This window comes from Amblyomma americanum, chromosome 5, assembly GCF_052857255.1.
Source record: "Amblyomma americanum isolate KBUSLIRL-KWMA chromosome 5, ASM5285725v1, whole genome shotgun sequence".
NCBI classification, from domain to species: domain Eukaryota; kingdom Metazoa; phylum Arthropoda; class Arachnida; order Ixodida; family Ixodidae; genus Amblyomma; species Amblyomma americanum.
The window spans coordinates 51975272-51992799 of record NC_135501.1 but is presented as its reverse complement, the minus strand read 5'-3'; the positions used below and the strand labels follow the sequence as shown (position 1 = coordinate 51992799).

At 45.8% G+C, this 17528-nt stretch overlaps 1 protein-coding gene across 1 annotated transcript in view; it reads right to left on the bottom strand.

Moving 5' to 3' along the window:
* The window catches only part of LOC144133874 (uncharacterized), a 105416-nt gene that overhangs the window by 56939 nt on the left and 30949 nt on the right, over nt 1-17528 (bottom strand). The window contains exons 6-9 of the mRNA XM_077666942.1: nt 16248-16418; nt 12750-12839; nt 7922-7948; nt 5694-5890 (exon numbers count right to left, since the gene is read on the bottom strand). Of these exons, the coding sequence (XP_077523068.1) occupies nt 5694-5890; nt 7922-7948; nt 12750-12839; nt 16248-16418 (485 nt within the window). The remainder of the gene's footprint in view (nt 1-5693; nt 5891-7921; nt 7949-12749; nt 12840-16247; nt 16419-17528) is intronic.

Sequence of the window (17528 nt, the reverse complement as noted above, 5' to 3'; positions counted from 1 at the left end):
AAAGTACGTCGTTGCGAAGAAAGAACAAAGAGAGGCTGCGTGCGAGAATCTTAGACACAGCCGTAGTTCGCTTCTCCTAGAAATCAATAAGAGGGAGCAATTCCTAGTCCTCTTGGGAAAGAGCGGCGTCATCGATGACTCCTAAAAAAGCAGTGTCTTCATCGGTCATGGTGGAGGGTTCGACCGGTGCTCGCGAAAGGCAGTCAGCACTCGCATGCTTCTTTCCGGATTTGTAAATAACCGTCACGTCGAACTCTTGTCACTGAATGCTCCAACGCGCGAGTCTCCGTGAAGGGTCCTTCAAGCTCGTCAGCCAACATAGAGAGAGTGATGGTCGCTAATGACTTGAAAGGGGCGGGCGTAAAAGTAAGGGCGGAATTTCATAACCACCCATTCCACCTCAAGGTGTTCTTTTTCTGCGGCCGAGTAGTTCGCTTCTGCTTTAGACAGAGTCCTGCTGGCATAAGCAATCACTTTTTCTACGCCATCCTGGCGCTGCTCCAATACAGCGCCTGAACCCACATTGCACGCATCGGTATGAAGCAGTTTGGGGGTGTCGTCATCAAAGTGCGCCAGGACAGGTGGCGTCAGTAGACGTCTCTGGAGTTCATTAAAAGCTTGGTGCTCTTCTTCACCCCAGCGAAAGACATCGTTGTCACGTGTCAGTGAAGTTAATGGCCAGGCAATTCGTGAGAAACCAGCAATAATCGATAGTAATAGGTGCCAATCCCCAGGAAACGCTGCAACGTCTTTTTGTGCGTAGGTGTAGCGAACTTGGCGGCTGCGGCGAGCTTTTGGAAATCCGGCCGGACACCTTGTTGGCTAACGACGTGTCCGAAGAATTGCAGCTTCTCGTAACCGAAGTTGCGCTTCTCGGGCTTTAGTGTGAGGCCCGCAGATCGTATGGCCTGAAAGACAGCTAGCAAATGGCGTAGATGCACCTTGAAGGTTGCCGAAAACACGGTCACGCCGTCAGGATACACCAGGAATGTTGACCACTTAGTCCTGAGAGTACAGTGTCCGTCAGCCTCTGAAATGATGCTAGTTCCAAGCATAAACGAAATGGAAGAACCTTAAACTCATTCAATCCGTCGGGAGTGACGAATGCTGTCTTCTGCCGATCCCTCTCATCTACTTCAATTTGCCAATATCCAATTTTCAAATTCATCGAAGAGAAGTAACGTGCAGTTCGTAGCTGATCAAGGTAATCATCGATGCGAGAGAGAGAGAGTACACGTCTTTTTTGGTCACTTGGTTGAGCTTGCGGTAGTCAATGCAAAATGTAAGCTGCCGTCCTTTTCTTGCCAATTACCTCGGGGGAAGCCCACGGATTTTGTGACGGCTGGATATCGTCGCCTCTAAGGATTCCTGCCACCTGAGGTTAAATGGCTTCGCGCTCTTTCGGAGCCGCGCGGTAATGATTTTGTCGAATCGGGCGAATCGCGTCATCCGTGATAATTTGATGTTTGGTCGAAGGCGTTTAGCCGATCCGCGATTCTGAAGCAAAACAGTCTCGAAAGTGATCTCAGATTCAAAAGTCGTTCCCGTTCTGAATACGACAAATTTGGGCTCATATCGACGGTGGGTGCGGGCGCCTTGCTTACGGATCCTTCCTGTTGCAGCAAGAAACAGTCCTGTGCATTTGGGAGGCTGTCGAAAAAGGCCACAGGTGTGGCTTTCGGAATTTGCTGACGCTCGTCGCTGAAGTTTGTCAGCAGCACTTCGGTGTGCCCATTGGACAAACTGACTAGCCCTCGAGCTATAGAAACACCTCGGATGAGTATCACGGTGACTGCTCGTTCGGCGACGCCATCGCTGGAATGCGCCACGTCGCAGTTCACTTGAACAAGAGAGCATGATCGCGGAGGTAATGTCACCGCCTCATTGGCGACGCGTAAGGGCATCATTGGTACTTTTGCACAACGAAGTTCTCCATGATTTTTGGTGAAGGCAACGACGTTGTCCCGAAAGCTGATTACAGCCCCATGAAGGAACAGAAAGTCTATGCCCAAGATGAGGTCTTTGCAACAGTCAGAGAGAATAACGAAGCTGCCAACGAACACTGAGTTTCCTATTCCTATCCAGGCAGTGCACTTCCCAGTCGGTGTCAGTAGCTGACCCTCAGCGCTTCTTATTACTGGCCCAGTCCATTCGGTTTTTCCTGTGCGCAGCCTGTCAGTCAGTTTTTTGCTAATTGAAAAATCGGACCCGGTATCCACCAGAGCGTGTACTTCCAGCCCATCAATGCAAACGGCGAGGTCAGCGCTAACAACGTCGTCTGGGTTGCTCGTCTCTTTCGGAATTTGCGGCGAAAGTGCAGTAAGGTCGGCGCTGTCAGTTTCGTCGTCGGGGCTGCTCATCAGGTGCGACATGTTCGGCGGTAATGTAGGCGGTATTTTTGGCGGTAGTGCGGCAGTGTCAATGTGAACAGCGGCGTCAGAGTCACGGGTTGCGGTCGGCAGTTGCGGAAGTAGTGAGGGCCTTGAAACTCTTAGACTGACTGCAACACCCCCTCGCGAGGTTGCTGCTTTTAGTTTCCCCGGCTATGTCTCGGCGTCCGCCGTCCGCTGACGTCAGCATCGGTGCGACGCGTCGGCGAAGAATAACGCTGTGGAGATAGGGAGCGGCGGCGGAAGCCCGTTGAGTTGGCTTCCCCTCTGAGCTGTTTGTCCTCGATTCGGGCATGGCCAGCGTCGAAATGGCGGCGAGCCGAACCAGGCGGAAACCCCTGCCCCTCTTGGCGGTAGCGGCAGCACCGATACACATGGCCAGGTTGTCCGCAGAAGAAGCAGAGTGGTATATTGTACTGTTAGGTGATAGTAAGGAAGATTTACAAACACTGGTTAATTCTTGTGAAGACGGATGAGATGCTCTAAGCTTAAATTCTAGAGCAATGAAGTCAGGTCTGATGATTTTCAACAGTTCAACTGATCAGGTGCTTACATTACAAGGGCATAAAATACCCAGAGTGGCCGAGTACAAACATCTCGGTTTGTGGGTAAATGAAGGACAGATATACATGAAAAAGCTGGAACAGACTGGCGAAAGGGCGAAGAGAAGCCGCGATAATGAAGCATAGGGAAGTAGGAAGGCAAAGCAAGTATGAAGTATTGAGAGGTATTAGGAAAAGAATAATGGTTCCGGGGCTTAGTTTCTGGAATGAAGTTTTGTGCCTAAGGGCGGGAGTTCAGTCAATATTTGAAATGAATCAGAGAGCTGTTCGAAGTTTAGCACTAGGTACCCACGGGAAAACCACAAACGAGGCAGTACAGGGGATATGGGCTGGGCATCGGGCGAACCATGCGATGCTCAGAGTAAAATATTATATAAATAATGCCTGAGGAAATCGAACGATACCAGTTGCGCAGGTGAATACTTATACTTTATTTAAATACTTATACACAAAGGGCGTTTACTCACAGTGGTAGAATAGGAATAGGAAACTAACGAGGAATTATGCAGGGCACCATAATGGAGAAGTAAAAAGCTTCACTGTTCAGAATGCTTATGGTAAAAACTGTATTACTTCAATTTAAAAGAAGCGGAGTGTAGAACTGCATCGAAACTGGAAAAGGGTGGTCAAGAAGGAATCGTTCTCTTATAACTCAATAGGCAGTGCCCTATTCTTTGAAGCTAGCTCAATCTGTCTGACAACGGGAACGTACATAAAGAAATTTAACCACGACGATGACATATTTGCAGTGCGTGGTAAATCCGTAGAAACAATTCAGCATGTTTTATTCGATTGTGGTGATGTCTATTCGGATGTCGATGCAGGAACAGTCCCACTCTCTCAAGACCTAAGGTTTAGCGGTAACAGTGGTGATGTGAATGAATCTGCGGTTGAAGTTTGCATAAAGCGATTGGAAGATTTGTGGCTCAAAAGCAGACATGTGACAAAAGTTGGAAGACTAGGGTATTTAAAGGAAATGGTGAATTTATTGAACAATTTAAAAAAAGCGTTAAATAAATATTAAGCCGCCGCAGTTGTACAGTGGTTATGAAAATCGGCTCCTGACCCAGAAGACACGGGTTCGATCACAGCCGCTGGTGGGGCATTTCGATGGAGGAGAAATGTTTCATGCTCGTGTAATATGCATTGTCAGGCAACGTTAAAGGACCGCCAAGTATTCGAAATTTCTAAAGCTCTCAACTACGGCATTCGTCATAACCTGAGTTCGTTTAGGATGTTATACCCCATAAAATTAAACAAAACAATTATAAGTAAAAAGCCGAATATAGTGGCAACTGCTACCACCCCGTTTCAAAGGTGCGCTCCTGTCTTCGGTCCATCCATTAAGCGGGTATGCTGTTGGTAACTGATGTAGGCAAGTCTTGGTGAAGCCAATGCATTACTAAAAACTCTCTTATCAACTAAAGGAGCGTTTGTGCGACAGTAAAGCAAGTTCATCAGCCACAAGTGAACGGCTTCAGAGTGCACCAGCAGTAACTACTGCACGAAGCATGCATCATTACTTTCTCCCTTTACTTCAATGGTTGACAGAAAAATACTGCGGTCATGATCGCTACTTTGGCTTTTTAAGCAGCCTGTACAGTAATTACATGAATCTCCCCATCCGCAGATTTTCTTATTGGTATTTTTTCAGGGGGAGCTTCTCACGCTTGGCTAACTGCACGCGCGGGAAGCTTCACTCCACGGCCACGCAGAGTCTCATGCCGGTGTTTTCCCCTAAGGCAATAGTATTTATTACACAGTGATAAGGACATCGCAGTCGCCATTTTGGAGGAAATGGTGATGTACCCTAGCCTCAGTTACCCACATACAAAGCGGCTGGTAATGGCGATACCTATGTTCCATCATTGACCGTTCCTAGATTACACCACCGTCGTTTTTGAGAAACGAAGTTTTATAATGATCATTTTTATGTCTTTTAATCTTAGCCGCCGGCATGTAACTTTATCACTTTGTCTGCAGTGCGAGAAGAGAAGAGATTCCTATGAAATGGTAGCAACAACGTGCGATAGTTTGTACAACGTTTTCGATAATTGTCGATGGCTTTAGTGCCTTACGTTAAACGTTCATTGTAAGCACTAAAACGAACACAGCCGAGGGCGACGCCCATCGTGATCTTCGGCACCGCAGAGCGCAGCTGTTGCTATTGCCGGCGGAGTGTTGTTTTGGTTGCATGCACAGGATCGCCAAATATACAGGCCAAATTTAACGCTGGCCTTATGTTTTGCCATCCACGTCAGCGTTCCTGCGGTCGTCGAAGCTGCGATACAGCATTACGAACGATGTAAGGTAAGTGGTGGAAAACCGCGTTAAGACGAAGCCGGCACGAAGCAACAAGGACGAGCAGCGCTCGTCCTTGTTTCTTCGATCTGTCTTCGTCTTTACGCGCTTTTTCCACCATGCACCTAAACCAACTTGTCCAACTTGCTGCTATAATCGTTGCAGTGTAAGGAAAATAATCCGATTTATTTTCATTTCATTCCAATTTTCTTCCTATTTTCATTTTTCTCGCTTTTCCACTTTGAGAAGAGTTACGTCACGCGCATGTGTTCACCTTCCCGATAATGGGTGAAGCACTGCGATGGTGAGGGCGTGGCGTCGCTGCTGCCAGCAATAGGAAGCAGAACAGAAGCAGCCTAATCAGAATGGAAACGATATATCACACCGGCCCGGGAATGCGTAGCACATTCAATGAGGGTGCATGTTGCTCAATACGTACCAACACTTTTTTACCGAACGGGGCATCGTCCGGCGAATTCGCCTCAGCGACGAAGTCGACGACGAAGAACAGCTTCAGGCCGAGGCTTCTCATGACCTGGCCGAGGGCGACGGCCACGTCCAAAAATGTCTCGTTGTGCTCGGAGCTGTATGGGCTACTGGGGAGGCCCACCTTCGCGAGCACACGCTTGATGTGACCTGTGAGGGGCCCCATGCGTACAAAGCTAGTGATGGCAAAGGGCGAAGCTATACCTAGTCCGTGTTAATTTTTCTTCAAAGTTCTGCGTTGCCACGCTTCGGAAGGCTCCTGACGCAAATTTTGGAATTTTGCCACAATCACAGCACGTGCGCCTTAATGGTACATTTTAAACTACCAGCTCCGACGAAAGACATAGCAAAGGAACATGACGCAAGCTATGATAAAAATTTTATTGACGACACGCAATGTATATTAGCTTACAAAAGGAACAAAGAAACTAAAAAAGCTAGAGAATACTTAATGCTTTAAGAATAGATAAAAATAAGTACTTGTAATTTTCTAAATAATTAAACTCGAGAACAAAGCATACTAAGCACATTACCGAGTACAGATTTCATAGTGACACATTCAAACTTAGTGACGTTACATAGAGTAGCTCAGCTCAGGGAGCGGCTGTTCGTAGCTGCTATTCGTGATTTTATGATTTTGTCATAGCGCAGCCCTGGACAGCCAGAATGACGTTCTAGTCCAGGCCACCAAAAAAGCCACGACAAATAGGGCCCTGTACTAAGGGCACCACCTTACGGCGGCCTGCCTCCAACCAAAGCTGATAGTAAAATAAGTTTTTTTCTCTCTCGCTTGCCTTAGGTTTATCTATTCGAGTCTATAAGCAGGTTTTTGAACGTGTCCATCGGGACAGGCCTCACAGTGAACGCACACATTGTAAATATTAACAAGTAGGCACTTCCAGGTTAGCTGATTAACGGTTACCACAGAGACCGAGGCCTCAAAAGAAGTGGCGTAGAAACACGAGTGGCGCAAAGGTTTCCCAAATCTTTCCCAAAGGTTTCCCAAACTATGCCATTCTTTGGACTGTCATACGTAATGCATTAGCGATGTGCTATTTCGAGTGTTATGACTAGCGCACAGAGAAAGCGTGATACTCGATTATCCCCTTAGCGCCCTGCAGTGGGCGTATTCAGGCTGCTACTTCTGATGATGATGCTGTGATTTTTCGAAATGTCTTAAGGGCTACCCTCAAATATCGCCGAGGTTACTCCAATAATTGGTACCCTACCGTCCACCTCATTATTCGAAGCGCACTGAATCTGTTTGTCATAGACATAAATTTAGGATAACTGTGTTCTTAGTGAGACACTTTTTGATCTGCGTGATCTCGCCGACGCTAAGGAACCCCAGATTCTCTAAATAAATCTGAAGCCCTCCTATGCCTATCCTTCCTATGAAGCCTATATGCTACTCTGATACGTTAAACTCCGCATACATACCTGCCAAGTGATGCCGTATACAGGAAAAACAAATATTCAAAACCCAATGAAACACATGGCTAAAAACGTGCTTTTGTACACGGCAGCAATTAAAGCAAAATATTTTAACTTATACCACAACAATTTATAGGCTCAAGATAAAATGTGTGCACATACATGTACGTATATCCGCCTCCCAAGACAGCACGAAACAGTTTACATGCAACATAATACCGCCAAGTTTAGGTATTACGTATCAGCTGACTCAATGAATAAAAAAGCAGTAGACACATTAGGAAGATTGGACGAAGAGACTTATTGCAGTACTTATAACTTGTGGCGAATCTTTCGCATTTCATTTTGAATAAAATGAATAGGTCCTTACGCGCGTCATAGCCTTCATTAATATTATCTGCCTACCGTGCGGCGGAGGCATCATCCGCGGTCATCAACGATAGAATATCAAGGTTAGTGATAAACTTAAAGCCTCTGTCATAATTTACGAAGCTCTTTGGTTCCTTTCTTCAATTCATAGCGCATGGTACGCTGTTTGGCTTATATTTTAAGTTTGCATACAAGTTATACGAATGGCGACTATTGCAAATTTTAGCACCCGCATGCACGATTGATAAGTTGGGTGAAAATGCAGAACAAATCTCTAGCACAGCATGTGTAGCCCTTTGTGCGTTCTGCTGCCAAACGGTGTACATGAATGGCAACAGATTAAGACCGTAAATAGTAGTTTCATACGTGCGCACTTACCTGCGTGTATCTTCGCTCGGTCTTGCTCTGTATAAATCAGTCATAAAATTGTGTCAGATGTGCTGATACGAACACATATTGAAGCTGTCATTTTGTGCAAAAGCGTCCAAACTAAGCTTTAGTTCATAACAGGACGCCCAAGTCAAGAATTATGCACGTTCACCATGTTTCGCCAAATGTAATGAATACCCTTAACTGAACTTCCTAAGATCTTGAAGAAGTATTCGCCTAAGTGAAATATCTTTGAATACATTGAGCACGCCGACAATTTATTTAGGGAAACCATAGTAAATTCCAAAAACTGTAATAATTCCTAAGGCATTTATTTTCAATACCGCGTACCCCAAGCATATATTGCGTACTTGAATGTTTTATTAACTATTTGTAAACCTTTTAAACTTCAGAGGACGTCTGCGCATCAATGCGTTTTTGTAGCATAGAAATACCGGCTAAAAGACAAAGCCTTTTAACTTCCAATGACACGCTATTGGCTCTCTTGCTGACATTCTCCTTACAAATACGTTGATTACGGATTCTTCTTTCATTTCTGGCTAAAACTGGCTGAAAGGCGAGTGCACTGTCCTATACGTTTGCCTAATGAAAAGGCTGCAAGCTTTTTCACTGAGGCAGGTATGTCACCCAAAAGTTGAAATAGTGAAGGTATGTGCCATTCGACTCGTCTTTTTGTGCTGTACTTGTAGCGCCATTTTTTTCAAAAACAAAAACCAACATAGCCCAGATACATAACATACTAACATAGGTTAGTAATGAGAGCCGCGCCCTTTCTAGTATCAGTGTCCGAAGTTTCGGCAATTTCCTGCATGCTTGCCTGGACTATGCATACTTCCCTAAAAGCAGTCCATTAGAGCTTCTCTCAATGTTCACCGAACTTAAAGTTGCAGTGGACGGAAGTTCCTTCACTGGGGCAGATTAAAAATTCAGCCGGTAGCAATGCCTGCACATCGCAGCTAACCACGCATAGAGGCGGACATCTCGCTAGTAGCACAGTGAAGGCTGAGGGGACAGGAGTCATGGTTTGGACAACAACAGAAAACGTATATTGAAAGGATCAAGCAGCAGATGTGCATTAGTGCATTGCAGTTCCTCAATAATATGCTGATCCGTTTTTTCGAGGTCATACGTGATTCGCGGAAAACCCTGCTTGCTGAACTGCGCATCAGTTAAGTTGCAGACATTTGCCTTCGGTACAATATGATCTATGCGAGGATATCAGCAAAGTTTGTTTAACTGAAAGGTTCGTTCAAGTGATGTTCCTTCAAGTGGGACTCAATGTGTTCTCCTTTGCATGAGACAGGCCTCACCGAACGGTCTACCCTTATTTCTCTTCTACAGCCGCCAACCACTGATCACAAACTACCGAAATTCATCGCTCCGCTGTTGATGTCCTCTATCACCAATGTGTTCTGCCAGGGTTAGATTCAACATCTTAAATGACAATGAAATATATTTACAGACGATAAGCAAAGTGGACGACCGGTAAACATTGTACCACTCATCAACCCATCGTAAATGTTTTTCAGCTAGCTTCATTAAATCCGAAGGTATCAGCGATAAAATCTCACGCTACTCCTCCCCTTTCTCAACTTATAAACTCTGACTCGCAAGGAAAAAAAAGTTTGGGGCCTTCTTAGCCGTTTTCTTCGCAAAATGATGCGAAAGCATTTAGGTTGCCTGCTATGGTGCCTACGATACGTGTCTAATGTCTTACGATTCTTACACCAGAACTCCGCTTAGAACCGGTTCCATTGCCTGTGTATGGAATGCATAAGACATCACATCCAATAATTTTTCAGTACCTTCCTTTGGGTTCCACATATTACATGTGATTATAGTAATTCAACCCGCCAAATTACACTAACCCATGCACTAGTCTCCGTAATTCACCTTAATTCATTTTCTGGAGCTGGCCTGCTTTCAAAATTTTTGGAGTCCTTTAGAATACGGGGGTGGCCCAACTTTCACATTTTGGGATCTTCACATTTTCAAATTTGGCGGTGCCCTGTTCGCGGTTCGCTGTTGATCACGCGGTGCTGATGACGTCACGACTGCCTCAACGGCAGTCATACATCGCGGGGAGTCCTCATACCACTTCTGGCACAGTGGCACAGCGGTTAAGCAATGCACCGGTGCCCCGGCAGGAGCCTGTTGGATACAAAGCCACCTGTAGGGCTTGTAAGACCTAGGTTGGTCTTCCCGAGATTTCGTAAGGCTGATGCGCAGCGCCACAGGGGGCAGGTTGACGTTTTATTTAATTTATTTGAATTAATTTCACCGCCACGTGCCACAGAAGGCAGGTATCTCACAACACGGTGGGCAGGTTGCCACTTTTCATGGTGGCCCGGTTGGAATAGCATTGCAAGATCACGTGATCTTTTTCTCGAACATAATGATATTTGCTTACAGCTGTCAGGGTGGGCAGTTAGCTCACAACCCGGTGGCGAAGTTGCTAAGGTTGTGATGACGTCGCAAGACCCCGTCACTTTTCTTTACCAATCAGGAAATTTCGTTCAGGGAAAGCGGAATTTTTCTGTGAGATGAGAACCTGAATGCTGTCGCATTTAAAATTAGGCAAACCGATTTGGACAGCGCCTGTCAATTCATCCGACATGCGTTGTCACACGGTTTCTTTAATTCCGATGGCAGGATCGGCTTCCTCCCCCCTGGACGCAATCGATTGTGTGCCGTCCAGGCTTTCATTGCAAGCGCATCATTTACCCGGGTCGTGAAGGCATCGTATCTGCTAGTGATCACCGCGATGAACTTCGAACCCAACTTATGCGCCACGCGTAGAAAGCCGCTTCTGAACGCTGGCGACGGCCGCAAAAGCACGTGCCAGATCGGGGGAATCGTCGACTGGAGGTAGCAGCGCACTGCGTCCTTCAACTTTATTGCGCCTACGCACGACGGTAGAGATGATTCCACAAGGCTCCTGTACTTTCACTTGAACATTTGGAAACAGAGTATGCCCGCCATCTTCAAATTTTCACGGACGGCTCTGTGGACAAGGCCGAACAAGATAGCGCAGCGGCTTTTTACATTCCTTCTTTGGACTGTAAGTGGTCCGTACGCTTTACTGCTGTCGTATCCTCCACAACGGCTGAATGTGTTGCTATTGAAGCCGCTTTACGGAAGTTAGGGTCTTGCCCGGCTCAACCGGTTGCCATCCTAACTGATTCAAAATCTGCATTTCAGAGGTTAGAGCACGGATTTCCTAATGATGCCTTGTCTATAAGCTCTCTGTGCTTAGTGCAGAATCTGCACAGCAGAGGCTTTACTCTATATTTCCAATGGGTGCCCTCTCACATAGGAGTCAACGCTAATGAGGTGGCAGACAATTTCGCCCATAAAGCTCTCTCAAGGATTCCGTCAGAAAAAGTATCTCAAGATGGGAAATGCCACTACAGGAAAACGGTGGTCGATCATTTCAGTACCCTGTGCAGTGCGTCCCACAAGCCATGTGGGACCAAGGGACTGAGAAGACCTCAGGCGACTTTTATACATCGAATTCGCACGGCCTCTGCTCGCACTCCTGCATGGATGCATAAGACCAGCATAGCATCGTCTCCGCTCTGCTCTTTATGTGGTGTGTGCGGGGATATCGAACATTATATTGTGTACTGCACAGAGTACAACGCGGAAAGATATGCGATGTTCGCTTCCTTCAAGAAGACAGGAACCCGTCAAAGTACACTTCAGGGCATTGCCTACCCGAGTGGGAACCAGACATGCAGAAGGGAGGCTGCACACCTTGTTTTAACATTTCTGCAGGACACGGATCTTGTTTCTAAATGGTGACAGCAGGAACGGACTATGGCCTACTGTGATTGAATATGGTGGCGTAGATGGTGTCTTCCGGAGTGGAGTACGTTACACTGGGAGTGAATGTGTGTATGGGTTGTGGCACAACAATGGCCTATGTTCTACTGTGACTGAATATGTACATAGATGGTGACATCTGGGGTGGACTGTGATATGAACTGTATGGATTGATTGTGTACAAAGATGGTGACCGTGTTAGAGAATGTGTGCTATTACAAGAGACTGTGCGCATAGCGGGTTAGATGCGACAGGCTTTAGGACATTGTTAATATAGAAGGGACGTTATGGTGGAGCAATTGCCGGAAGATAAAGCAAGGCTAACCCCCCATGTAGAATTCAACACCTCAACTCAACTCAACTCCACAAGGCTCTGCCCTGCTGGAAGTGCAGCCGTGATACAATGTTCGCATCTAATGGCAGCGCCGGGCTCCCTGTCACTCACATCATCACCGGTACTCGTGGCGCACGAAATGCAGAAAGCTCTTCCACAAACCTTCACTGCGCGCTGAACAATCGCCAGCGAAATTTACAAATTTCGGCTAATAAAAATTAATTTTAAATGTTTGTTTTCATTCCAACGACAAATACTGTGTCTGAGTGGTCAAAAACGAGTGTTCTACGTATGGAAGAGGTATATATCGGCAATCATAAATTTTTTTTCAATGTTCCTTAGACGGCTTGAATACCATAAACAAATGCCTCCTTACTGTTCCATACTAAGTTTTTCTTCACCAGCTGGGTTTGGATTCTCTCTCCTTTCACCATTCAACGTTGTTTAAATATCTGTCAAAAGTATGCTTTACCACTGTGTTCATCTCTTCATCTGCATGAACTGCCAGTATGCAAAACCTATTAACCATTCAGGGAAGAAAACTGCAAGAGCAAGCTCGTGAAAAACATGCTCAAGAACAGCTGCCATTCATAAAAGCTACCTGAGGATCATTTTGTAATCGGTCTTTTCCCACGCTATTTTCGTTACGGTACTCACCGGATGTGCAGTTCTTGATGAAGTACAGTGTCTTATATACCGGTGTTTCATTAGCCGGGTCTACTGGTTGCGTAAAATTGTTGAAATCCACTGAAAAATAGATTGCATTTCTCTATTATTGTGGCATTGATTAGGCGGCACACGCTTCTTGCTAAGCAGTGTGTCGCATTCTTGACAACAGCGACGTTTAAGAAAGGTACAATTGAAAGACAAGACGTGTTATTTGGTGGACATTATAACGTCGACAAAAGTTTGGCACAACCAATCGGAGCACTATAAAAAGGACTGATGTCTAAGCACACATGCGTCTTTGTTTTCACTGTCGTCTACTTGGTGTTACAGGAACAACTTTGAAAAGCCCCTCAAAATAGTTACAGTTAGAAATAGTAATAAAGCACTTTCAGTAACAAAATTCCATCCGCGGCAGATGTCACTTACACCAAAGTGCATCCTAATCGGGTATATAATTATGCGCTTACTCAGTGTTTGTGGCGCTCTGCTGCTCACCTGAATTACGCGGGTTCAGTCCTGGCCTCGACGGTCTAATTTCGATGAAGGCGAAATTCTAGAGGCCCGTGTACTTTGCTATGCCAGTGCACGTTAAAAAACCTCAGGTGGTCGAAATTTCCGGAGCCCTTCACTACGGCGCCCTCATAGCCTGAGTCGCTTTGGTATGTTAAACCCCCATGAGCCACAAATCGAACCAATTATCTAATGAAGTCACCTTCACCATTAGCAAGACTAGGCCCACTGCAGGGCAAATGCCACTCCCATGTCTCTCTAATTAACCTGGTCCTTTGCCAACTTCAGCCGCCGTATCCCCGCACACTTTTTAATCTCAACCCCCGACATAAATTTCTGCCACCTCTGCTATGATTGCCTCCTCTTGGAATCCCCTCCGTTACCCTAATGACCAGCGGTTATCATGCCTTCGCATTGCATGCCCTGCTTAAGCTCATTTCTTTTCTTGATTTCGGTGTATTGTCATTAACCCACGTTTATTCTATGACCCACTCTGCCCCCTCTTGTGTCTTAATGTTACACATATTATTGTGCTTTCCATAGCTCGCAGTCTTAAACTGAACCCTTTCCATTAGACTCCACATTTCTGCACCTTGGTGAGTACCGGTAAGATTTATCTGTTGCATACTCTTCTCTTGAGGAATACTGGTGAACTGCCATTCTTTATCTGAGAGAAACTGCAAATGCGCTCCACCATATTCTTATTTTTCCATTTATTTCACTCTCGTGATCCGGATCAGCGGCTACTACCTGCCCTAAGTAGACGCATTCCCTTACCACTGGCAGCCTCTCGATGCCAATTGTAAACTGCCGTTTCCTTGTGAGACTGCTGAACATTACTTAGGATTTCTGCATGTTAATTTTTTGGCCCACCGTTTTGCTCTCATTGTCTAACTCATTAATCATGGCTTGCAATTCATCTCTAGTGATTTTCCTTTCATAATCAGGATCAGCTGTCACTACCTGGCCTAAGTAGGCATATTCCTTTACCACTTCCAGTACCTGGCTTCCAAGTGTGAACTGTGGTTTTCTTGCTAGACTGTTGAACATTACTATTGTTTTCTGCATGTTAATGTTTAGACCCACCATTCTGCTCTTCCTGCCTAAGTTATTGATCATGATTTGTAGTTGAAGTTGAAGTTTATTTCTCGCTCTTAGTGGTACAGGTATTACAGGGGAGAGAGGACGCATGGAAAAAAGTTGCTTGGATGCAGCTTGAGAGGCACCCTGTGCCCGCATTGCCAAGGCAGCATATTGCCTCAGTTTTTCACAAGACAGCTACAGGTGAGGCAGTCGAAACAAAAACTAAAGTATCAAAAAGGATTAAATACAGCATTTCAAAAATTAGCATCACAATCAAAACAAAAAAGCAATATAAATGCTCAAAACAAAATCTCCACGTCAATGTCATCAGCGAATCCAATTCTTACTTAGGAATTTAAATTAACTCTTATCCCCAACTGTTCCCAATTCAGGCATCGCAACATCTGCTGTAAAAGGGCAGTAAACGGCATTGGCGAAAGCGTGTATCCCTGCCTGACACCCTTCCTTATTTGACTTTTATTGAGTCTTTATGAACGACTATGGCAGCTGTGCAGTCTTGACAGATATCATTTCACATAAAGCTATAGCTCAGAAAACAGAAGCGGTTGAAGTTGCGGACACGTTCAGCAGCCAGCAAACCAGGCCGTGCAGGAGTACGGCTAGCACCACGTATGAATCGCCCTGGAATGCGTTGCATCTTTGCAGATATGCCGCAGTGTGCTCCGCAGTGTAACCGTGATAATGAGTTGTCATTCGATTACCGATAATTGTGATTGGTGGATGGTAATCGATAATGTCATCAGAAATAGGGATTGTAATCGGTAACCGTGATCGGTTATGTCATATTGGATAGGGAATGAATGAGAAATGAGAAAGAAACTAAATAAAAAGAAATAAAGAATGAGAATGTTCTACCGCATCCACTCTTAAGGCGCAATTTAAGCGCTTGTCCTCCTCAACTTGTTTTAATAACCTCCTAAATGTCGTGAAATTCACAACGATTATTATATTACGTGTTTTAAAGCTGTAAAACTTCCAATTAGGCTTAATTTGGGTGCGCGCGGTTCAATATAAAATCTTGTAGGCTGTTTTCGAGCGAAAACCAGAGCAAGCTATATAATATATTATATTATATGTTATATTTGTTCGCCAGCCATTTCGAGAAGCCTTTCTCTGTTCTGGCCGTAGGTCGCACTTGTTGCAATGTACATGTACATGAAGGCCTTCTTCCTGCGCAAATCTACTGCAAGTGGTAAACATCCACCTAAGGGTTCGGCGTGGAATACTTCGTGCACGTACTGGGTTCTGCGTTGTTTTGACAGCCCCATCGGCGCGTCAATGACGGGATAAGGGACACTGCAGTTCTTATCGTTCTAACAAAAACACCTCCTCGAATCTCCTTACGAAGTTTTGTGATGCTTTTGTCGTGCTTAAACATTTACACGACTTCTTGGCCCACATTTTTATTGCTCGCCATGTAATACATTTGCCAAAAGTAGCGAGGCAAAATGTTTTTGCTTCTCAACCATTTAACGGAGCCATGCGGCGCCGCTAAATACCAAAATGTGTCAAAATGTGATAACGAGGACTCACCTTTCTTTACGCAGATTCATAGCTTAAGGGCTGCCATAAATGCTTCGCAACACGGTTAAGAAACAAGCAACCTGTGCTTGGTTCATTTTGGCAAACATTATACGTAGAGTCCGGAAAAACAAGAAAAATAATTTTTTTCCGAAAAAAACTTAACCCTGTGGACTTACCTTTAGTGCTGACTGTATGCCGAAAATAAGGGTAATTAATATTCAACCAAGAGTGACCTATGAGGCGAAGTTGTGCGCTTTGGCTTTTACGTTGATGGAAACGACAAGTGCAAAGTAAATTTGTCTTCAGAAAGAGCTCACAAACATTTTCGAATGAAAGACATGTGCGCACCTATAATGGCTCGCCAGATGGTTTCGTAGATGTACTGTAGGCTGGCGTAACGGTACGGCCACAGGCTGGGGTTTCTCCGCTCACCACTGTGGAAGTAGTTCTCGTTGCAGACCGAGCCATACGGGTTGGAGCACAGTGTCATCTTCGACAGGTGGTCGTCCATGTACTGGGCTGTAGAGTCATGATAAGTGCGCAGAGGCCCACTGACTTTGACTGCCAAAGTTTGGAGAGCATGCTAGGTTTGAAAGCTGAAACCTAATCTCAGAAATGTTTTGAAGCGAAATGCATGGTGGGCACATTACGTTACAAGTGACAGCGTGTCGCGTTCGGCAGAGGAAAAATTAGGCGCGGTTTCAGGCAAATCTGGCTTGCATGCGAAGCGCATTTTCCTACCTGAAAGACCGAGTAGCGGCGCCAGAAAAAAAAATCAGCTCAGATAATCTTCTAACGCGTGAGTGTAAGTACCCCCTGTTGGGCAAAAAATCAGAAAGGACAGTTCTTAAGAATATGACGCCATAGCGAAAGGGGTTAACGCCCATATATGCAGAATGATTCCTCTCTACTTAACCTTTCTAGATCCCAGGGAGTTCTAAAACCAGTCCTGCCGCAGTTGTGCAGCGGTTGAGCGATGCACCACTGCTCTTCGATGGCAGCCGCTGCCACGGGTGGCTCATGTGCGAGCCAGGTTGGTCTTCCCGAGCTAGCCCTTACGACCACTCTGTAATTTTACAGCCACCTGCCACGATGCGCAGCTTGCTCAAAATACGCTGGAAAAGTTTCGATGACTTCACAAAGTCACGTGACCTAGGTGGCCCACCTGCCTCCTATAGGCAGCTTCTCTGGGTATTTTTTGTAGTTTTGTCACTCACGGTCAACGACGTCGACGACAAATTTTCCGCGACACGAGCTCCTGAACGCTCTCGCGGTAAAGTCGTCCGGCGTTGGCTTCGGCGGTAGCGACCACCTGAAGCCTCGCATCCGGAGAGACCGGAACATCAAGCGGCTCTGGCGACATAGGTGGGCCAACTAGGTCACGTGACTATGTCGCGTCTTCACAACCCGCCCGTTGTATTGTGAGCAACCTGGCGACTGTGACAAATGGCAGGTATTTTAGTGACTGGTCGCGACAGTTTGCTCGGGAAGAGCGACCTGGGTATCACAAGCCCCACAGGTAGCAGCAGGGCATTGCAGTCCAGTGGCGTATCGCTTAACCGCTGCACCATGGCACCAGGAGTGGTATGAGGACTCCTTGCGATCGATGAATGTAAAGTGGAGATTTAG